Raw genomic sequence first — 24329 nt, forward strand, 5'->3', positions numbered from 1 at the left:
GAGAAATCGCTGCCCTTCACTGTTTCGTGAGGGTACCTTGCTTCCCCTTTTGTATGCTTACTCAGCATGAAGTTTCAAACAGCCCAAGTCTGCCTCTAATCCCTACTGTCTTTGCCACCAAGGGCTTTGGGCTCCTCTCCTTGCTCTGTCTACGTTATTCTCATTTCTGAGCTAGGAGGGACAAGCACAGGACAAGCACACTAGCCCGTGCTGGAGAGCTATGCTAACTACTAATGTCATCTGGGAATCCATAATTCTATGCAAACAATATGAACATGATAGAAAAAAAAAATGTGCTGGCTGGCATCTTCAGCAGCTGCCCCAGACCATGGTTTACTCAGCCGCAAAAGGACACTCAGTGTAAGTTTATGTCCTATTCTGAAATCCTTTACAGGAATCCCCATAATCCCCATCTTCATTTGATGACATCCTGGGCCTGTAGTTCGGTATATAGCTAGATAGACTTCTCAGAAATGGGACCACAAAAGGTAGGTGAGCTTTTGGTTTAAACTATTTTTTTTTCCAGTGTTTCTTTTACTTCCAAGCCCAGGGTACCCAAAGGTCCAGACCTCTCAAAAGCCATTTAAGATTTTTAAGTTTTTTCACGGAAGCCTAGGAGAGGGGACCTGGCTTTTAAACTAAGGACTGCAAAGGCAGCAGTTTCAGGTTCACCTTTGCCTCTCTAGCATCCGCTATAATAGGGCCTAACACACAGCAAGGAGCTCCACCCACACAGAATCCAGGACTCAAAACACTGTATTTCTAACCTGAGGATGAAAGCCTACCTTCTGTTGTTCACAAATTCAGATTTCAGTGACCATGGACTGAGTCATAGTTATGCTATCTTTGTGCACGCATTTTAAGTAAAACAAAACCCAAAAAACCTCAATGATTTTATCCACAGCATACACATAGCCACACACATTGGGATATCAGTTTTTCATAATTACTTCAATTTTTTAAATGTAAAATATAACTTTTTTTTTTTTAGAACAAGAGGCTGGTTATGAATTATGTGTGTGATGTGTCTGTCAGAAGTAGCCACAATGGTTCAACCTGGGTTGTGTGGAAAGAGAGAGGGAGGCATTTCTCTGTGCCTCCAACTGGCTGAGCTCGAGTTGAGCCCCAGGTACCAGGAGCGGAGCTGCTGGGGCATCCTTGCTTTCCACTACAAGAATACAGCAGATACCCGTGAGTTGCCTTCCAGGTGCTGGAGATAAAGCCCTGGGAGCCTAGTACCTGCGAAGGTTTGGTTCGGCCCTCACCTAACACGACCTCCCAGCAAACCGGGGCCCTGGAGCTGACACCAATTCTCCAGATGGTCATTCCTTGACCCTTCCTTTTTCCTCCGGCACTGGGTGAGGCTGGCTTCAGTGACTCCCCTTCCCTTTGGGCCCGGAACCCCAAAACCCTAAACCCTAATGAAGGCCTCCTAACACACTGCTGATGAGAAGAGTCGCAGAGCCATCAGCAGCGGAGGACAAGCCCGCGTTCAGCAACAGCGCACCTGAGCTAGCCAGTCAGCGGTCACGTGGGTCGCACAGCGTTGCCAGGGGGCGGGGCCACTGCCGTGTTCCTCCATCTTCCCAGAAGCCACCACGCAGGGCAAAAAGGCGGGAGCGAGGCTGACAGCTCTAGTCCGCCAGCTGGGGGGCTTCTTCACACAGTTCTTACCAGGCTGCTCTGCCCGCCGAGTCTGGACGCTGACCTTTTCCGTTACTGAAGAAGTTGACGAGCCAGGCCATCAAGGCCCAGAGGCTTTCGAGGCTTGGGTGTGGGAAGGAGGGATGGCGATGTGGCCGCTGAGGGTCTATACTCGCAAGAAGCGGGCAGGCCAGAGGCTCAATGTAACCCCAGCACCACCGGACTTGGGCGTCCAGGCCAAGATGGAGGCCGCGCCTGGTCGTGGCTCAGGGCTGGCTGGCCGGCGTGAGCCACTCTGTGAGGAGGGAGCCGGTGGTGGACTGAGGGAGGAGGGAGGGGCGTCTGGGCCCAGGGACACCCTTCGCCGCCCGAGGCCGGGGGAACTGGCCTCCAGGACCGAGGTCCTGACACCTGTCGCCCTCCCTCAGGTCTGAAGGGTAGAAACAAAGCGCGTGGTTTGCAAAAGATCCCAGAGAGAGCCGAGAAGAGCCCCCCGGGAAGCAGCGACTCGGGGCTGGCCAGGTGGGTAGCCGGACTCAAGCCCCAAAGCCTGGCTTGTTCAGAACCCCATCAGCCTAATTTTCTGTCAGGCTTTCCTCCTTCTAACAGTCAAGGACCAAGGGGGAGAAAAAGCTCCCAGAAGCATTTGCACTAGGGTCAGGGCGCTGGGCTTACTCATTCACCCGGGTCCTCAGAGGCCGAGTATCGTGAGCAGAGCCGTGCGGCGCTGGGTCTACAGGGTGCGGACTAACCGTGTTGTTTGTTAGCAGTCATTTAAGAGTGGCAGGAGAGAAAAGCCTGCGAGAAAGCACCACCAGAGAGGAGACACTGGCTGCCAAGACCACCGTGCCTGCTGTATGTATGTCACTCCCATGCTCCTGGGTTCCTCTTAGCGTGGCCACTAGCAGAACCTGTAGCAATTACAAGGTCGTCGTTTAGTAGATCCTGCATGGCTCTAGTGGCTTTTTTTTTAATAAGCACATGTAGATTCATCGGCATGGGCGTACCTTGAACAAGTGTTAGAAATGTAAGTTACTACCTAACTTTTTGCGAAAGTACTACTTAATCAGGAGTTATGTTTGGTAGTACTTAAGCATTTTTTTGTTTTGTTTTGTTTTTAGTACTTTAGCGTTTTAAAGCCATTTTCAGGTTTTCCCATTTGATTTCTCCATTCACTCGAAGCATGCTTCGTGAGGAAGAGTTCAGCACATTACAGGACATTCCAGTTTACTTCATAATTTCTTGATGTCCTGTGTTTAATAGTATGAATTTTGTAAGATGTTTTGAAGCTGCAAACAGTAACTTGGAGAAGCTCAGATGTTGAAAATTGTGACTCATCTGAGATTAGCATTAAACTTGATGGTCAAGGCCCATATTTTTAACTTGCATGTTCCTCCATAATATGTTTTTCTGAGTAGAGCAGTTTCAACACAAAGCATTTTCCCATGTTTTACAGTGCAAAGTATTGCTTGTAGATGTCTTATATTCTACAAAAAATTATTTAAAATGCTTATTCCAATTTTTGTGTTTTTTCCTTTTTCTTTAATAATGTTTTCCTTTAAAGTAGTTAGCAAATTATCTTATTGTATATTTCTTAATATTAGTCTTAAAATACAATTTTTTATGTTTTCATAATATTTTCTGTTATAGATAGGTGTAGTGTAATTTCAAAAACTATTTTTAGTGATTGGGAACTTCATATTGTTAGGTTTTGCTGTTGTTGATATTGATAAAGATGCTGTTACAAAGGGATTTTTGGGATGTGTGTGTACCACAACTTGTTATCCTAAGGTTAATACAGTGGGCCAAAGGTTGACTCTGTACACATTTTTTTTAGTTCATGATGGCAAGTTAACACCATCTTACCTGAAGCAGAGACATATGGATGCTTCTACTGAGAAGCAGCGTGTTGTTTTGCTTTCCATTTCTTTGAGGCTAGGGAAGTCATTGCTGCTTTTCCCTCAAATTATTGGCCATTTGTGTTTCTTTTTATGAAATGTCTATTCACTATGTGTTAGGGATAATATTGCACATATTTAATGAATATTCTCATTTTTGTCTTCAGTTTTGTTTTTAGTATCTTAGAATTACAAATCTCTTAATTTGCCTATTTGCCCTTATATTGGGAGGAAAAAAAATGTTCTTCTTAGAGTTTCAGAAAACTGTTCACCCATATATTCTATTTGCTAGTGTGTCCCACAGTAATTACTTAATTGGTGTATTGTTGATTTCTTAGAAAGAGCCATAGTATACTAACTTTTTTTAGCCATAGTATCTTAATATTTATTTTATATTTAATATTAAATGTTATTTTATATGTTTAAATAATAAACTGAAAAATCTGTTATATGTATAAAATCAGTACTCAAGGTGGACATTAGTTTATTTTCAAAATAACCACATCAAAGTAATATAACAATGTTTAATCTCAACATCTGTGCCATATGTTTGACTCTTTTCCACATAGGAGTCAGCAATTGAGGACCTCCAAGTTGATACTAGTTCATCAGACAGTGAACTAATATCAGGTAAGACTGTCACATGGGACCTCTGTCAGCTTTCTGTCTTTTCTCCAAAATAGACTTGCCTTTGTATTCTTTCCCTTGAATGTAATTTGGGTTTTTTAGAGGGAATGAGAAAGATTTTCAAGAGAGAATAAGAACTGAGATCAGAAGATTAGAAATTAACTATGCAAACAGAGAAGTAAAGAAAGATCTGGGCAGTGGGTGCAACGTGTGCAAAGGCCCTGACAGAAGACTGAGTATTGTGGTTCCATAAATCAGAAGGCCAGGATGACTGGATTACAGAATGTATTGTAATTGTAATACAAGATTGGGCGGCCTGTTAAAGGTCGTGCATAGCCTTGCAGATCATGTCAGAGGTAGTGATCTTTGGAGCTGTAGGAAGTCACTGATATCTTTTAAAAAGGGAATGATAGGACCTCTTTAGCTATAGTGTGGAAAAAGACGGGAAAGAAGCAGGAGTGGATGCAAATAGACCAGCGAGAAGACCATAGTTTAGAGGAAAAATAATAGCACCTTGCCCTGACGTGGCTACATTTAAAGTTGAAAGAATAAGGCAGATCTGATGGGTGTTTTAAGCAGTAAAGCTGACAGGATATGGTAAATGAAGAGTAAGGGAACTGAAAATGTCAAAGGTGATTCTGTTTCTTCTTCATTCATTGAAAAAAAAAATCTTGTTTGAAGAAAACATCATGGATTCAAGTTTTAATATTAAGTTCTAAGTGCTTTTAAGATGTTTAAGTAATGTTGTCAGATGGGTAGCTGGATGTGGAAGACTGGAGATAGAAATTAGCCATTTACTATTGGTGTAATTGAAGTCATATTTGAAGACAGCAAAAATGATGTTATCGGTACTTTGAAAATACAGAGGACTTCTTAAAAGCAGATAAGATCAGATGGCTGAGTATACCAAGAGTAGAGAAAAACCACAGTAGAGGTAAAAGCAGCTTTAGAGATACTCTAGACGGTGAGCGAACAAATGTAAAAACCTGAAACAGACTAGAAGCAGTCCTGTGGGATTGTCCAAGTGATGGATTAAGAACTACACTTGAAATACCTGGTCCATTTCTTCTCATCTTGAAAACGCTAGTAGCTACTAATGCATGCTGCCAGGATAAAGCTACTCCCAACATTGAGAACCACTGAGGGGTGTCTCCTATGGGACATGATTGGGGTTGGATTGAGAAGCAGAGGAAGAATCTTGACTCCAGATTGAGACAAGGATAGCAGAGGAAGTAAAAATGTCAAAGCAGGAGCCAATTGGTAGGTTTGATAGCTCCAGCATAAGGATGTGGTGTGGCTCTGCACAGTGGGGATTGATTCAGGAGGCTTCCAGTGGGGAAACTAGTCAGTCATGCAATTAGGATGTTGCCTCTGTGTAACCCACAGTACTCAGTAAACAGAGGACATCCCCATCAGGAACAGTTTCCAGAATGTCTCATCATCACTTTTCTGAAATCTCTAGAAGCAGGTTATTGTTTCAGAATTTATGCTCATTTATAGAAAATGCTTTCTGTTTTTTTTTAATAAAAGTAAAGGAGTTATTTATTTATTTATTTATTTTTAGAACATAGAGCTGGAGAAAGGGAAAGACAGAGAGAAATCTTTCATCTACTGATTAACTCCTCACATGGACACAAACGCCAGGACTGGGCTAGGCTGAAGCCGGGAGCCTGGAGTTTCTTCTGGGTCTCCCATGTGGATATAAGAATCTAAATAGTTGGGTCATCTTCATCTTTCGCAGGCACATTAGCAGGGCACTGAATCAAAAGTGGAACAGCTAGGACATGAACTGGTGCCTGTATAGGATGTTGGCATCACAGTCTGTGGCTTTACCCTCTAGGCCACAATGCTGGACACTACACTACTCACTTTAAAGCAGAGATTCTCAAACAGACAGGAATAAGGCAACCATTTGAGCAACGAACCATTTGAAGAGAACCAGTGCCATGGAAAAGAGGCAACAAATGTAGCAATCAGAACTGAATCTGAGACAATAGCAACAACAACAAAAATTTATGTCCTTAAGAACAAGAAATCATTGAATCCATATTATAGCACACTGTTATAAAAATAATTATATTTCCTGCAAGTTAAAAATGACAGGTTAGAGGTTAGACATTTGGCCCAGCCACTGAGGCACCCACATCCCGTATCAGAGCACATGGCTTCAACACTTGGTTCTGCTTCTGACTAGCTTCCAGCTAATACAGACCCTGGCTCAAGTAATTGGGTTCCTTTCTCGTGCATGTGAGACCTGGATTGCATTTCTGGCTCCTGGCTTCATCCCTAGCCAGAAACACAATATGCCATCTGAGGATTAAGCCTTTGATTTCAACTCTCCTGTCTCCATTTCTTAAATGAATGAATGAATAAATATTTCAAGAATCACATTTTTTTAAAAAAATGAATCTGATAGCAGAAGAAATTCAGCTAAACATCAGATTAGTGATCCAGAAAATAGACTAGAAGAATATTTTCTTTTTTTTTTTTTAAAGATTTATTATTATTGGAAAGCCGGATATACAGAGAGGAGGAGAGACAGAGAGGAAGATCTTCCATTCGATGTTTCACTCCTCAAGTGAGCCGCAATGGGCCGGTGTGCGCCGATCTGATGCAGGGAACCAGGAACCTCTTCCAGGTCTCCCATGCGGAGGCAGGGTCCCAAAGCTTTGGGCCGTCCTCGACTGCTTTCCCGGGCCACAAGCAGGGAGCTGGATGGGAAGTGGAGCTGCTGGGATTAGAACCGGCGCCCATATGGGATCCCGGGGCGTTCAAGGTGAGGACTTTAGCCGCTAGGCCACGCCGCCGGGCCCTAGAAGAATATTTTCTTGAATATGGTATACAATAACATACAAAGTGCTTGATAAATGTTTTCTTTCCTTCCTCTCCCTTTTTTGTTTGTTCAGAAAGCATTTCTGCTTAGAAGCTTTTTCTGTCATCTCTCTTTAAATGACCTACTCTATCCTGGTAGTTCTGTGGCATTCTGTGTACTTTTATCATAGGACTGAAAACCACAGTGTAATTCTATTTGTTTCTCTCTCTTGGTGCTAAAGTCATCGGGAGTCAGCCATATCTTTTATCTCCCTGTCCTCTGCTTAGAGTAGTTGCAAATGCTTGTTGAATGAGACTTGTACTCTGTCTAGAGAAAAATGAACCATTTAATGAGCAGTATCTTTTTAAATTTTTATTTTTGAAATTATTGTACAATTATGTATAGTCTGGGATTCCCCTCCCCCTAGTTTCCCTCCCCCAACTGATTTTTCCCATAATGTCACAACTCTTCATAAGGAGTTACAATTCCATCAGTCAAGCAGTACTTTCTAAAGCAGCTTTTTAAAAAATATTTGAGAAATGTTCTTGGTTAGTACAATTTTCAAGTTGGTATGTGATTTATGTTTGAAATGTAGAATGTGTTTTCCCATAATAAAATGTTGTAAATGGCTAAATTTTGAGTGGCTACCAAAATTCTATTTAATTTTTATTTATTTAATACTATCCTAGTATCTAATAATTTTCTAACATGCTAAAAATTAATTTAGGATTTAACATTTAATGTACAAGATTGAATATATACATTCTTCTCCTTCTGAAACCCCATTGAAATACCAATTAAAGCATAAAAAATGGTGTGAAGCCACAGGAAGAGGAGAGGGTACTTCATCTGTAAGAGATAATCAGTTAAATCTGAGAACCTGGAAGTAGAGGGATGAATTATAATTGACTTGTGTAGGAAAGGAGAATGCTGGAAGCTGGGTTCCCACAGTAACGACAGACCAAGAAATGAACTGGCTCAGGCTGTAGTTTCAGGAGCCAGAAGCACCATCCATTTCTGAAGGAAAGGGTAGAGAATTAAAAACAGGAATTTTAGGCACCTTGAAAAGTTGCAAATATGCACCTTCATTTTTTTTTTCTGCTACCCTGTGGCCAGGCAGCTACCCCCTATCAGTCCATAAACATAGAAGCAGAGGACTGGACTCAGGTTCCAGGTGCTGCCCAGGGCAGGTGTGCTGCGCTAAGTACTAGCAATGGGAGTCAGGAGGAGGAAATGGAAATCAAGTCACCAAAGCCCCTAGGCCCCTGACCCCCGCTCAAGCAAATAACGCTAGTTCAGAGTTAGGAGGACTCTTCTTTTGGAACCTTCTTTCCCCCGGGGAGAATAGCTATATTCTGACATTAATGACCCAGTTTTGGTCCAAATATCTTACAGTGAAGCCTGCCTCTCCCTAAGCCTCAGTCATGATAAAGCCCCTGTAAGTCCCTCAGTTTTGAACATTAAGAATTACCAGACATGTGATGAGAGTATTTACAATGAGAAGTAGACACCAAATGAGAAAGTTGGAAGATGCAGATAATACAACAAAAATAATTTTTAATTTTAAAATATATTTAAGAAGCAGGGAGTAAAAGAAAGGGAGAAGGAGGCAGAAACAAATGACAGGAACAGAGCCAGGCAGAGCTAATTCCCTTCCTGAATGCATGCAACAACTGGGCCTGGGCCAATGTCAAGCTTGGAAATGTGAACTCAAACCACGTCTCCCATGTGAATAGCAAGGACCCAGTGCTTGATATATCTACTTTCCATCCCATGTATTGTCAGGAGGCTGAAGCTGAGTGTTTTTAAAGGTTTTGTTTATTTTGTAAAAACAATAAAAGACAAAGAGAGAATCTTCTATCTACTGGTTCACCCCCCATATGACTGCAATAAGCAGGGTTAGGCAGGCCAAAGCCATCAGGTCTCCTATATGGGTGGCAGGGGCACAGCTACTTGGGCCACTCTCTTCCCAAGTATATCACCAGGGAGTTGATTGGAACTGTGCAAGGTATCGAGATTTAGGTTTCTTAACTTTTAGGCCAAATGTGTGCCCCAGGTAAATCTTCTGATAGCTTTAGATTCATTAATATCCTGAGTGGTTAAAATGAACAATGTGTTCATAAAATAAGTACATATTACTATACAAGTGAAAAAAAAAACAGAGTGAAAAAAGTCCCCCCCCCCCAAAAAAAAAACACATGGAATCAGAAACAAGATAATCCATACAATTGGATGATTAAATTAGTTATTCCAGAAAGTTAAGTAATAGATTAAAGACAGGTAACAATGGTAATACAACTCAGTATAGAAGAACAACACTGATGTATGCTTTAAAAGATGCTTTATCAAATGTGAATTCCATCTCAATAAAGCTGTTATTTTAAAAAGAATAATAATTAAAGCACAAATCCAAGAAATATAACATGAAGATTAGTACTTCAAAACATTATAAACAGAGGAATTTATTAAAATATCTAGCATTAAAAATAATTGTACATATTCAGAGTTTCATATTCTGAAAAATATGGATATGTGGAAATTGAAGTTTATGTGGTACAAACTAATTATAACCATTATAATGAGTGAATTAAAAAAAAACCCTTTAAAATACTAAGGTGGCCAGCGTTTGGTCTAGTGGTTAAGATGTCCACATTTCACACCAGAATGCCTGGGTGTGAGTCACAGCTTGGGATCCTGACTCCAACTTCATGTTAATGCAGACCCTTGAAAGAAGCAAGTGATGATTCAAGTAATTGGATTCCTGCTACCCACGAGGGAAGCTAGGCTGAGTTCCTGGATCCTGGCTTTAGCGCTTATTGTTGCAAACATTTGGGAAGTGTAGCAGAATGGGAGTGCTGCCTCTCTCTCTCAAATTAAAAGAAAAACAAGAAGAATCTTAGTCTTCCATAGAGAAGAATGATTCCAAATAGTCTAAAATACGAATAACATTGGACTTCAGGAAGCTAGAATGTGGTAGAAAATGAATTTAAATTATGAAAAGAACTGAGGTTATACAGTTATAGAGGCATAACTAACCCTGAAACAAAATTTGACTTGAATTTCAACACACTAAGCATAGAAAGGTTTATTACCCAGAACGAGGATTTCTGGATTAAAACAGCAACAAGAACTCTCAAACATGACTGAAGGTATTGGAGAGATGGAAAAGGAGACTGACTTTGGATTTGTATGGCTGTGAGAGGGCAGGACAGGAATGGCATGCCGCCAGGTACCATTAGAACTTGCCAGCATTATCAAGAAGATGAAGCACCAGAGATTTCTTGTCCAGATGTGCGAGAGAAAGAAGAACAAGAGCAGTGAGGTTTTGAAAGGTATCACATAAGAAACTGGGAGCTGTCTCTTGTTTATAAAAGTGAGGAATGCCAGGGGCCCAATGTATTAGCCTAGTGGCTAAATCCTTGATTTGCATCCACTGGGATCCCATATGGGCTCCAGTTTATGTCCCTGCTGCTCCACTTCCCATCCAGCCATGCTTGTGGCCTGGGCAAGCAGTAAAGGATGGCTCAAAGCCTTGGGACCCTGCACCTAGGGGGAGACCCAGAAGAAACTCTTTGTTTCTGGCTTTGCCTTGAGATCAGCCCTGGTCACTGTTGCCTCTTGGGAAGTGAACCAGCAGACATGAGACTTTACTCTCTGTATATCTTTCTCTCTGTATATCTGCCTTTTAAATAAAAAAAAATATATATATACAATTCTTTAAAAAAAGAGAGAGGAATTCTATACCCAGCTAAACTGTTACTCATGTGTGACTAGGGTTTTTGGACAGCTCTGCCACAACCCTTTCTCAGGTGAATGTGGAAACAATTTTAAGCTCTTAACATACTCATACAACTGCATGTATATTTATGAAAGTTTGAATTATAAGAATTTCAAGTCTACTTGCTATTGAAATGTTTTACTGTTTTGTCTTTTTAATTTACAGGATTAAGTTTACAGCATGATGGTTCCAGTTCTCTCCTGAGCTGTTCAGTCACTGACTCTTACATGGGATGTAAGAGCTTTGAAGAGAGTTTGAGTAGTGTCTCATCACCTGAACTGTTCAGAGGATCAGATTTAGGTGAGAAAACACTTTGCATCTTAAATGGTTTCACTGTAGAAAACTTGCCTACAAGTTCCCTGATTAATAGTTGTTTCTTTTGAGGAAACGACATCACAATAGCTGCCTACCTGTAGCAGACCCGTTGTGATCCATGTTTAGTCACATAGGCCTCGCAGCACACAAGCTCTCAGAGAAGGGTGAAAGGTTGTTCCTTGCTCATGTGTTATATACAGGTGATATTTAATCAGTTTTACGCAGAATTGCATATTTGCTCTCTTGAACTCTGGCAGACTGAATACATGACTTCCTCTGCAACTTTTTTGCAATGGCAGAAAGTTTTGTTTTGTTTTCTGATTTTCTGTCTACAGCTATAAACTCATAAGGACCATGAGAACCGGAAAGGGAAAAGCATAAAGTTTGGAAAGCTAGAGAGCAGATTAAAACAGGACATGCCTGAGAATTTTGAGTTCTTACACAATTTAAATATTCTAGAAACAGGCTAGTTTGTATAACAGTTTCCAAGAAAAGCTCACAATTTGGTTGTACTAAGACTTATGAAAAGATAGGTCAAGGAGGTCCTTCACCCATGGGTGCTGAATCCATCTAACAGCAAGGAGCAACCCCCTGCAGACACAGGAGGAAAAAAAACTTGAAGCATTTGTTCTGGCCACCTTCTTCCATACTTGAACCTCTCTAATCAGAGGGCCACATGAGCATGCATCCCTCTCTACTATGTGAACAATATTAAAAACAAAATTAAAAATTTTTATAAATTAAAATAAAAATTGATACCTCTGTACTCCTCCCTCCCCCACACACATACACACAAAGCTAGGTCAAAACATGGAAGACACAGCAACTGATCTTAACACAGTCATAAGGAGCCTGAAGGTGTATTCTTCGGTATATTTTGAAGCAGAGGGACTCTTGACTAGAAAATATTAGGTACTGCAAATAGCAGGGTTTTGTATGATTTTGAAATCTTGGTCCTAATTTTAATTCTCTTATAGCACTGGTATATGTTTGCACACCCTTCAACAGTCTTGTGTAGGTGGAGTATAATTTTCCACTCTTGCTTTTGGAATTAGCCATATGCTTGTTTTTCGATGATGGGATTTCAGTGAACCAGACTGAAGGAAAGTTTGTATTTGTCCTTTTATGCCTCTGCTGTCATCATTCTGATTAGCTGTGGCTCACCTGTGAACCCCACAATGAGAAGTCAAGAGCATAGTGGCCACAGCCAGCCCACATGCTGTAGAGAACCACCCCAGCTCATCTGCAGGTCTGTTGTTAAAAACAGTTTCTGAGGCCAGCCGAGAGACACAAGAATAATAGCAAGTTTAGGGACTGTTTACCGTATAGCAAAAGCTGACTGTTACAGATGCTATATCGAATACAGGAAAGAGGGAGTTAAAAGAAAATGATCATTCAAATTTGTGGAATCTGCTTGTCCAGTACCTAGTTCCTCCCAAGTCAACAGCCCATTTCTCTGTCCAGTTTTCAGAAAATCGGAACACGGAGGTGAACCTCCTAGAAAGGATACATTTTCTTTCTGAGGAATTGAAGAAGTCTGCAATAAAATATCTAAAGTACCAACCTCAGGAATCCTTTAGTGAAATTGACCAGTCTTTTTTTCCCCCTGAGAAGTTGGTCTCAGCAGTGCTGTTAAAATATTTGCTAAACCATGTTTTAAAAAGACATAAATATCATCTCAGCTTTGTTGACTGATTTATAAATCACAGAAAGTATCTGCTTTGTCTTCAGGAGCCTAGGATTTTTGGAGTGGCATGGACATTAGCTTCTACTTAAAGCCCTACCTGCATTGGTCACTTCCAAGAAAGACAGCCTGTTCTTTGGAACTTTGAAACCAGGGATTGACTTTTCTGTAGCTGTGAAAGTCCTAGACAGTTATTTTGTTTGTGTTGAAAATCAGTTATCTTAGTTAAATATTCTGCATTACTTGAGCAGTTTCTACAATAGCATTTTCTGCTTTACCTGTATTTTTTTTTCAAGATCTTTTTTTTCCACTAGAAGGTCAGATATACAGAGAGGAGGAGAGACAAAGAGGAAGATCCTCCATCTAATGATCCACTCCCCAAGCGGCCACAGTGGCTGGAGTTGTGCCGATCCCAAAGCTAGGAGTCAGGAGTTTTTTCCAGGTCTCCCATACAGGTGCAGCGTCCCAAAGCTTTGGGCCGTCCTACTGCTGTCCCAGGCCACAAGCAGGAGCTGTATGGGAAGTGGGCCTGCTGGGATTAGAACCAGCACCCCTGGCACATGCAAGGCAAGGACCCTAGCTGCTAGGCTACCATGCTGGGCCCTTTTGCCTGTTTAAAAAAAAAGGTTTTTTTGTTTTGTTTTTAATGTTAAGAAAAAGTATGCTTAAATCTCAAGAACAACCCCCTGTTAACGGCCAACCTTTGTTTTGTGGCTTTACCTCCCTCAGCCATTACAGAATTGAAGACAATTAGGTTCTGGATTAAATTTGGACTTAAAGTAATATTGTCATTAGTTTGATGTTCTATTTAAACTGCTAAAACTTTTACAGCATTAGCAGTAAGACTATTCCCATTTCTTATCATTTGTAAGTTTCCTGGAATAGCACTCTAAATATCCTCCAAGAACTTTGTGTTTGTATTTACAGCTGGGCTCTTTGGCACAAAAGGCTTGGTTTTCAGCTTGTGTTGACTTTCAGTAGCCTTTTCTGCTAAGCTTAATCATTTCTGGCCTTTGATTTAGGGTGAAAGACATACGACTGTTCCTTTTAGTTGAACACATAAAGGCAATGTAGAGAAGGTAATTGGCCTAATTTCAGTATCTCCGAGTGGAGAGGGAGAGAGAGAGAGAGTGGTAGGAGAATACTAGTGAAAATAGGCAGTGTTGCACAAGTTTTTACTTTTTGGTCTTACTTTTAACGGTGCAACTTGTGGTGGCCTAAAACAAACAACCTGTAAAAATTAAATTATCTTTAACAGGACACTAAGAATACATAATAATGAAGGAATGGTCTCTTCAACAAATATTGTTGGGAAATCTGGATACCAGTATGCAAGAGATTGAAATGGAACCATCATAAAATACAGACAAGTGAGCTCCACAGTAAATATAAGACTTGAAACTACAGAATGTCTAGAAGAAAGTCTTGGCATTGATCTAAGTGATGATTTTTTTTAATAGGCCACGAAAACCACAAGCAAAAACACTAAAGATAGACAAGTGGGACTATATCAAACTAAAAACCTTTTGCACATCAAAGGAAAGCAACAGAGCAAAAACATAGTCTATGAAATGGGAGAAAATACTTGCAGACCAAATATCTGATAAAGGGATTAATATCTAAAATATGTAAGACCCTCTAACTCAATAGCAAAAGCAGTACAAAACACAAAGCAATGACAACAAAAACCTCAATAACCTGCTATGAAAGGAACTTGAATTGACATTTTTTAAAATAAAGACATATGAATGACTGATGGCACATAAAAAGATGCTCAACATCATTAATTATTAGAGAAATGCAATTCAAAACCACAATGAGGTATCACCTTGTACCTGTTAAGATAATTTTGGGGAGCCTGCAATGTGGATGCTGGTCCAAGTCACGGTTGCTCAACCTCCAGTCCAGTTCCCTGGTATTGTGCTACAGAAAGCAGCAGAGGGTGACTCAAGCCCTTGGACCCCATACCCACCTGGGAGACTGGAGGAAGATCTTGGTTCCTGCCTTCAGTGTGAGCAGCCCAGCCTGTTGTGGCCACTTGGGGAGTGAACCAACAGATGGAGGATTTCTTTGATATATATCTCCCTCCTTCTCTCTCAATTTCTATTTTCAAATAAATAAAAATGAATCTTTAAACAACTTTCCATAAAGTAAAAATAAAGATAAGGGTTGGCAAGAATGTGGCTGAATTGGAACTCGTTTTCACAATTGCTGGGTATATAAAATATTTTTTTTAAAGATTTATTATTATTTGAAAGCCGGATATACAGAGAGGAGGAGAGACAGAGAGGAAGATCTTCCATTCGATGTTTCACTCCCCAAGTGAGCCGCAACGGGCCGGTACGCGCCAATCCGATGCCGGGAACCAGGAACCTCTTCCGGGTCTCCCACGTGGGTGCAGGGTCCCAAAGCCTTGGGCCGTCCTCAACTGCTTTCCCAGGCCACAAGCAGGGAGCTGGATGGGAAGTGGAGCTGCCGGGATTAGAACCGGCGCCCATATGGGATCCCGGGGCGTTCAAGGTGAGGACTTTAGCTGCTAGGCCACGCCGCCGGGCCCATGGGTATGTAACATATTATAGCAGCTGTGGAAAAATATGGAACTTTTTCTAAAAATTAAAAATAAAACTATCATCACTAATCCCTTTCCTTGGTATTTATCCAAAATAATTGAAAACAGACTCAGAGAGATATTAGATATTAGTACTCTCATGTCTGTTGCAGCATTATTCACAGTAGTCAAGGAATGGAAACAACCTGGATGGCCATTGATGGGATGAGTATGTAATGAAATTGTGATATTCACATACAATAGAATATTAGTTTACTTAAAAATGAAGAAATCCTTTTATTTGCTGCAGCATTCATGAGCCATAAACACATTATGCTTGTTGGAATAAACCAGACACAGAGGGATAAATACTGTGAAATACCATTTATATGACGTATCTTATTTTTTTATATATATATATTCATTTATTCATTAATTACATTGTATTATATGACACAATTTCATAGGTACTGGGATTCCCCCCACCCCCTTCACCCCAAACCCTTCCCCCATGGTGAATTCCTTCACCTTGATGCATAACCACAGCTCAAGTTCCGTTGAGATTCCCTAATTAAAAGTTCACACCATACAGAGTCCAGCATCCCACTTGTCCAGTTCAAGTTCAACGGCCTCTTAGGGAGGCCCTCTCAGGTTTGAAGGCAGAGCCAGCAGAGCGTATATGACGTATCTTAGAGCGCAGCAAGTAGGGTAGTGGTTAACAGAAACTGGGTCATTTATGCAGGGTTAGAAAATCCTACAGATTTGCTATATAACATTATGCCTAGAGTTAATAGTGCTGTATTATTCACTTGAAACTTTATTAGAATGGATCTTCTGTTAGTGTTCTAATGGTAGTAAAGTTATGAAATGGAATCCACCAGAAATAGAAGTAACACTAGGAGAGGAAAATAACAGGAAAAAAAGCCTATGCTGCAGTAAGATAATACATAATGTATCAATTAAGTAGGAGTGTGAGCTATAAAAAAGTGAGTATTTTGAGAGGATTAAGTGAAGTAACAGAGTGGAAAGCTCAGTAGAAGGAGTAGGGTATAAAACTGATTTTCCGCTGGGATAAAAATGTTAAAAGAAAATAAAATTAAAAATACTGAAATTTGTAGGAAAACCTATTAGAAGAAAACTGTACAACATCCAACATAAAATAATATGAGTTCTAGAAAAAAAAAGTTCATGGAAAAAAAGAAAAAAGGAAAAAATGACTGGAGAGAGAATTCAGTGATAGTTTCTACAGCCAAAGAATATGAGTTGCTAGGTTGAAGGCTATAGTGGACTGGTAAAGTAGAAGAAAACACCATGGTATAGCATTAGGAAACTTCATAACTTCAAGAAATTAAATTAACAACACATTTATTCAATTTGGTAGAGTAGAAAACTAAAACTAAAAGCAGCTTGGTGACTTCTGGAAAAACAAAAGGTAGTCTTGGATGCCACAGGAGTAAATAGCGCTGTGACTCACCTGGTTGAACCATCGCTTGTGCCTCTGGCAGCCCATGTTTTGAGCACTGATTTATATTCTGACTGCTCTGCTTCTCATCTAGTTCCCTCCTAAATGTGCCTGGGAAAGCAACAGAGGATGGCCCAGGTACTTATGGTACAGCCATCCACGTGGAGAGACCCTAATAGAACCCCAGGGTGTTACATTCAGTCCAACCCAGATCTGGCTATTACGGCCATGGGGAAAGTTAACCAGCAAGTAGACAGTCTCTCTATCATTCCCTCTGCCTCTCTGATGTAATGCCTTTCAAACAAATTTATTTGCTTTGAAGAAACAGAGTAAATACCACTTTTAAAGTATTTTATCACCATACCGTCTAACATGAATGTGAGAGGGGTGCTAAAGTGGGAATGGGGAGACATAGGAGGAATAGCTTGATTCATTCATAGTGAGAAGGCAATAGAAAGTTTATAACTTTAAATTTAAGTAATTTAATGATACGTACGTATAATTTACTTCCAAAGATGTGAAGGTTAGCCAATCTTACGTATGCTGCAAGTCCTTTGAATCAATAATCTTTTTTATTTTATTTTATTTTTGATCAATAATCTTTGTGGAGCAAAAATCTGGGAAGGAAGACAGAGCTATGGAATCAGATAGGCCATTGATGAATTCTCATCTCAGTGCCACTAAGGTGGTTGTTTTGCTCTTTTTGAACTTATCTTTCTACTTAAAAGGCACAATGACAGAGACATCAAGAAAGAAAAATCTTTCATTCACTGTTTAACTCCTCAAATGCCCAGAATAGCCAGGAGTGGGCCAGACCAAAGCCAGGAGCCAGAAATTGCACCTGGATCTCCTGTGTAGGTACAGAGAACCTAAGCACCTGTGTCATTATCTGCTGCTTTCCAGGCACACTGAGAAAGCTGCATCAGAAGCAGAGGCAGGCCTCAATCCCAGACACTCTGCAATAGGGTGTGGGCATCTCCAAACAGCAGCTTAACTTTGGTGTTCCCCACTGCTCAACCCTGTTGCTTTGTCCTTTCTCATCTGAACCATAGTTTGGGATGAGGCATCCCTGAGTTAGGGGGCAAAGGTAGCCTGTCACATAAAGGCTGTGGTTCAAAGTCCGTTTCCTTCCTGTGTTTTCCAGTGTGGGAGTGCCCCAAGATGGAAGAGTACATGCTGTGCAAGAATTCCACTCTCCTGGAGACCAGTCACGCAGTAGCAGTGGAGAAGCTGCCATACTTCTCAGACCTCTCCGCCATTTTGGGTGAGTCGTCGCACTCGTGTCTTCTTCAGGTCATGAGGAAAAAAATCATTCATCTGCATTGGAAAAATAAAATATTTTTTTCTCTTGAATTATTTCCAAACTAGGTCCAAACTAGGTGAATAGAGATTGCCTTTGTCTATAAATAATATTGAACAAGCAGTTTAAATACATATAGATTTATTTTTCTGTAACTTTATTTTGAGCTAACCTTAAATTTATAGGAAAGTCACAGGGGCAGGTATTTGGGCTTAGTGATCATGATACCAGTGAAGACACCCACGTCACATGGGGCTGGCTTCATGCCATAGTGGGTAGTCACCAGTTACTTGGGCCATAATTGCTGCTGCTCCTAGAGGTCAGTATTAGAAGATGAAGTGTGATGCTGGAGTCAGATATTGAACCCGGGTACTCTGGAGTGGGATGCAGGTGCCACAACTGCTAAACTCATTTTTCACTCTGTTTTCTATTAACTTTTTAAAGTGCCCCTATTCATAGAGTGGTTTCAGAATTATTAACCCAGGCTCCTGGAAAAGGCACATTTGTAATATAGATTGTAATATGCATGCTTGCCTCTTTTTTGTGTGTGTTAACAGTGTCCACTCAAAATGCTATTTCTGAAAGTTACATAGGTTAGTTTTATTTTCTTACCTCCTTTGGTGTAAGAAAAATATTGCTCACCTGTTATATAATTAGATTCATTTGTTATTGTTGGATCCATTTTGAGTTTTCCTGTGCTGTTTAATTTTATTTATTCAGAGGGCATATATAACTATGTGATATCTTACTGTGGTTCTACATGAAAGATGTTCTCAGAAAATTATCTTACTCCTTCATGCTATCCTATCCCATTCTCATCTTCTTTTGATCCATTTTCTACCTTTTCTGTGAAGGGAATGGTCTCTTTGATTTTTGTATTTTTTTGTACAATTTTTTTCTGTGTTTCTTTCGTGCAAATAAGTGGAACGCTTCTGTTCTCTTCTGTTTTCCTATTTGTTATATGGAGGACAGTGCTCTTTTTTACTTTGCTTTTTCACTTAGTTAAGTATATCCTACATCCCAGTGCTGCTTATGGGTTTATGGAGTACTCCCTCACACACACACACACACACACACACATATATATTTTTTACAGCTACGTGATACTGTACTCAACAGATGTACCTTTGTCTTACACACTACTTTCCTGTGTCTTAGGTATTTAGGTTATTCCTGAATATTTTGTCACTTCAAATAACACTGTAGTGAATAAACTCAAGATACATATTTTCATCCTACTGGCCATATTTCTTCAAGTTGGATTCCTGGAAATTGGATGACTAATCAAAAGATATGTGAATGTCTAGTTCTGCCAAGTGTTGCTAGATTTTCCTCCAGAAGGATTTGGATAAACGTTTGCACTCCCACTAGTGGAGGACAGAAGTATTTATCTCCTCATATCCTTGCCAACAGAATGTACTGTCTTATTTTAAGACTTTTGTTAATGAAAATAGACATGAAACAGCTGAGTGGTAGCCTATGGCCATTTTAAGGTGTGTAGAACCCGGTCATGTATAAACCAAAGTTGAAGTGTTGGCGAAGGAGTCACAGTATGTGGTAAAGAACCTGCATTTTTTTTTTAACATGTTGGTTGCTCAATACTATGCCAATTAATTCCATGACGTAAATTGTTGCTGATGTTATGTCGGGGCTTTTAATTGATCGGGATGATACTCTGCCGGCTCTACCTTCAGACCAGAGATGGTCTCCCCAACAAGCCGTTGAATTTGGGCAATGAGATGCTGGACTCTATGCTTGGTATATGCTTGCAATGAAAGAATCTCAACTGATTTTGAACTGTGGTAATACAGCAAGATGGAGGAATCCACCATGGGGGGGGAGGGCACAGGGAGGGGTGGGGGGAATCCCAGTGCGTATGGGACTGTGTCACATAATGCAATGTAATTAATAAAGAAAAAGACTTTTGCTATTGTAGTTGTAAAGAAATGTCATGTCTGTTATTTTATTCCCCTAATTTTAGATTAATGTAAACATTGCTTATATGCTAGAGGGGCATTTTCATTTTTATTTTTTGTGTGGATTTTCTGTTCATTCCTTTCTGTTGTTTTATCACTTAAAGTAAATATTTTAAAGACTTGTCCATTTAAAAGCCAGAGTGGCAGAGAGAAGGGGAGATTCAGAGAGACAGAAAATGTCCATCCATTGGTCTCCTACCCAAATGGCTGCAAGAACCATGACTGGATCTGCTGAAGCCAGCAGGTAGAATCCAGGAATTGCAACCAGGTCTCCTGCATACAGAAGCCCAAGTATCTGGGCCATCATCTGCTGCCTTCCCAGGAATATTGTCAGGAAGCTGGATCAGAAGCCAAGAAGCTGGGACTCAAACCAGCACTCTGATAATGAGATAGCAGTGTCCCAAGCAATGGCTTAACCATTAAGCCAGCCCCTATCCTCAATATTTAGAAGTTACTTGTATGTTAATAATATTAACATTTTTGTGTTAATAATAAAATATGTAAAAAAAATAGTGTATATATATTTTTCCTCCAGGTTAGTTGGCTTTATTTGTAGTGTTTTTGTCATGTAAGAATTTTTAAATTTTTATATAGGGGGTTTTTTCCCATAGCAGTCCGCAGCTAGTGTAGAATCTCATTAATATCTTCAGGATCCTACGCTGTTTGTGTTTCTGGTTGCGAAGTGTGTTGGCTTATTATCCTTGAGTTGTAGGTTGATTACTGCTAAATCTCTAAGCATCACAGCCATGTTCTTAGAAGAAAGAGTGTGGAAGGTCAATAGTAACCACTTATGTTTCCTTTTATCAGAAGATCAATAGCTTTCCCAGAAGTTCCCTAGCAGATCTCTATTTAAGTCTACTGGCCAGAACTGGGTCATGTTCATATCTACCACCAGGGAGGAAGAGAAACATAGTATTCTGCTTTCCTAGCATTTATTAGGGTAGAAGGCCAGGGAAAAAGAGAATTGGGGTAGGAATGGATGTTATTAACCTCTCTATTACAGCCGCCTTTGTTAGATCTAAGATACAGGTCCACAGAAGGTGCAAAAACAGTGGATCAAGCTAGAAAAGACTTTCATTGTAGAAAAGACAACATAGTAAGGTAGGATGTTAGCCCACCTGGGCAGCAGGTGGGAGGTTTGGAATAAGGCTTCAATCTCCTCTGCATCCTAAATCCCCACCCCAAGTTGTGAGCAGTTGTCTATTTTATACTGAGAGAGAGCCACGCATTCATGCAGAGACCTATATATCCACCACAATAAAGTGGTCCTGGATGAGAAAAAGCTCCCTTGCAGTTGTTTGTAACAGATTCAAGAATGCCCACTGGAAGGTCTTTTGGGCAGTGTCTGAGGCAAAGAAGTGTAGAAGTGAGAGTCAGCTGGGCAGAATCTCAGGCAGTGATTACCAGTGTTATCTCCCATTTTGTTTGTACCCAGTTTTACCAGTACTGAGTTAGCCATCTGTATCCCAACAGCCTGGCAAATCTTTGCTTTCAGTGGTTTTTTTTACTTTATTTTATTTTATTTTATTAATTACATTGCATTATGTAACACAGTTTCCTAGGCTCTGGGATTCCCCCAACCCCTCCCCGTACCCTCCCCCCCAATGGTGGATTCCTCCACATTGTTTGCAGTATTACAGTTCAAATTCAGTCAAGATTCTTTCATTGCAAGCATATACCAAGCGTAGAGTCCAGCATCTTATTGCCCAGATAAATTCATCAGTTTCTTGGGGAGACCATCTCTGGTCTGAACAGCCTGGCAAATCTAACATCCACTAAGTAGGGCAAGTATCAAGTAGAGCATTAAATATTGAATCGGGTCCTTATGGGAAAGTTGACAGCTATCTGAATAGTAATGTTTCTAGCAGTATTTGGAAGCCTTGTCTTCAATGTTATGCTCAGTTTTCAAGTTTTTTGTTTTAACTTTTACCTGAAAATTCTAACAGTGAAAGATATATATATATATAACATGATACAGGGTTTCAAATGATGTCAGAAGAACTCTATACCTCTCCATATCCCAACTCAGGATCCATTTTATATAGCTCACACTTTCAGGCATGTCCTTTTATAATGCAGATTGTTCTGTCATAACTTCAAATCCAATGTGAAAATTGTCTCTATTTTCCAGCTATTTGAATAGAACAGAACCTTTCTTGTTGGCTTCAGTTAGTTTATACACCAGTCAAGCTTGGGAGATTGCAGGATTTTCACTGTGTTGAGTTATAGGCCAGGCCTAGATCATCATGAAAAGTATCAGAGAGCTGTTAGCAAAAACAAAGTGAATGCTAGATGGTAAGTGTCTACTGCAATCCTGTATGTTTCAAAACTTTGCTCTCAAGAAAATGCTTAGGAGGCTCTTAACCTCTGCTTTCTGTTGGATAGTTAAATTTAAGTCATAAAATAGTGCAGCTCCTAGAAGACTAATCTCATACTTTTTTTATATTCTTAGTAATATCCTAGTATGCCTGGGGTAGTAAAATATTGACTTGGAGACATTCTCTTGACTAATAAGTCTACCAGTATGTATGTCTAGATATTAAATATCAAACTAAGAAGCACGAGGCCCAAGTTTAAGTTCCAAGTACCCAACAATTAGTTTTTAATTTGATCAATTAAATTTTATTTATATTTAAAATATGGATAATAAATTGGTAGATTTCCGTGACTTGCATTGTGATGCAATGGCTTAAGCTGTTACTTGCAACACTGACATCCTTTATTGGAATGTTGCTGGCTGTTCTGCCTCTGGTCCAACTCTCTGCTAATATACATGGGAAAGTAACGCAAGTTGGTTCAAGCACTTGTGCTTCTGCCACCCACATGGGAGATCAGAATGGAGACTTGGTCCCTGGTTTCAGCCTGAGTCATGGCCATTGAGCCAATTTTAGGGAATGAAGTAACAAATGAAAGATCTCTCTCTCTGTCTTTAAAGCAAATAAATAGATACATTTTTAAAAATTGGTGTATTTGAAAAGATAGTTGTAGGAGTCAGTTTTTTAATAGATAATATTTCAAAATTGTAAGCTGTCTACGAGGTGATAGATTGTTCTGTCATATACTTTCACAGCATTTTTTGTTTTACTTTGATAGCTCAGAAACTACTTTTGCTTAATGTAAGGGGAAGACATAAAATATAAAACAATAAAATTATAAAAATAAAATGCATTGTAACCATATATCTTAGAAAAATATTTATTTTTTAACCTAATTTTAGTCTCTAGTTAATCTTTGGGTTACAAGTTGTTTTTTCCCCTTAGGAACTTCTTCAGAAGACTATCAGAAGTGCTATGGGAAAAAGTAAGGATTAAAAATTTTAGATTTGGAATGCTTTTGAAAACCTCATACTCTAATAGTTTTATCACAAGTATATCATGTCTACAGACTCATTTAGCATTTCTTAGGTATTCATTATGCCTCAGGACTGTTATTCATGACAAAATATATTAAAAATAAAATCTCTGCCCTAATTGAATCTACATTCTAGTGTAAGAAAATGGAGAAAATGAACAATAAATAAATAAGTGGACTTATGCTCTGTTAGACAGTAATGAATGTTACAGAGAAAAATAGACAAGGGTAGAGAGCAATGGGATTGAGGTTACAACTGTAAGTAACATGGTCAGGGAAGTGTAGTGGGGTCAATGACACGGAGAGCAGCAGGTGGCCCAGCCCCATAAGACACTGTAGGACAATGTAGGCCTGTTGGGAAGCTTTGAAGAATTACATGATGTTACTTACATTTTAGAGGGATCACCCTTGCTGATGCTCTGAGATCAAGCTATTGGGAGACAAGGAATGGGGAAATTATAGTTAGGAGGCTGTTCTCCTAATCCAAGAAAGAGGGACTGGTTATAGACCAGAAAAAATCAGAGTTGTGGTAGTGAGTGTGGTCAGATTTTGGAATATAAATATATATATACACATACACACACACACACATATATATATATACATATTTTAAGATTTATCTATTTTTATTGGAAAGTCAGATATACAGAGAGGAGAAAAGACAGAGAGGAAGATCCTCTGTCCAATGATTCACTCCCCAAGCGGCCTCAATGACTGGAGCTGAGCCACTCCAAAGCCAGGAGCAAGGAGCTTCTTCCAGGTCTCCCACATGGGTACGGGGTCCCAAAGCTTTGGGCCATCCTCGACTGCTTTCCCAGGCCACAAGCAGGGAGCTGGATGGGAAGCAGAGCTGCCGGGATTAGAACTGATGCGTTCAAGGAGAGGACTTTAGCCACTACACTAGCGTGCTGGGCCCAGATTTTGGAATATATTA

At 40.0% G+C, this 24329-nt stretch overlaps 1 protein-coding gene across 1 annotated transcript in view; it reads left to right on the forward strand.

Annotated features, from left to right (window-relative positions):
* Positions 1 to 1547: 1547 nt before the first annotated feature.
* MEIKIN (meiotic kinetochore factor) overlaps positions 1548 to 24329 on the forward strand; it is a 67715-nt gene continuing 44933 nt past the window's right edge. The window contains exons 1-7 of the mRNA XM_058677813.1: positions 1548 to 1941; positions 2073 to 2166; positions 2412 to 2499; positions 4112 to 4172; positions 10925 to 11059; positions 17913 to 18032; positions 23305 to 23344. Coding sequence (XP_058533796.1) covers positions 1788 to 1941; positions 2073 to 2166; positions 2412 to 2499; positions 4112 to 4172; positions 10925 to 11059; positions 17913 to 18032; positions 23305 to 23344 — 692 coding nt within the window. The 5' untranslated portion in view covers positions 1548 to 1787. The remainder of the gene's footprint in view (positions 1942 to 2072; positions 2167 to 2411; positions 2500 to 4111; positions 4173 to 10924; positions 11060 to 17912; positions 18033 to 23304; positions 23345 to 24329) is intronic.

Source organism: Ochotona princeps, chromosome 19 (genome assembly GCF_030435755.1).
Source record: "Ochotona princeps isolate mOchPri1 chromosome 19, mOchPri1.hap1, whole genome shotgun sequence".
NCBI lineage: Eukaryota > Metazoa > Chordata > Mammalia > Lagomorpha > Ochotonidae > Ochotona > Ochotona princeps.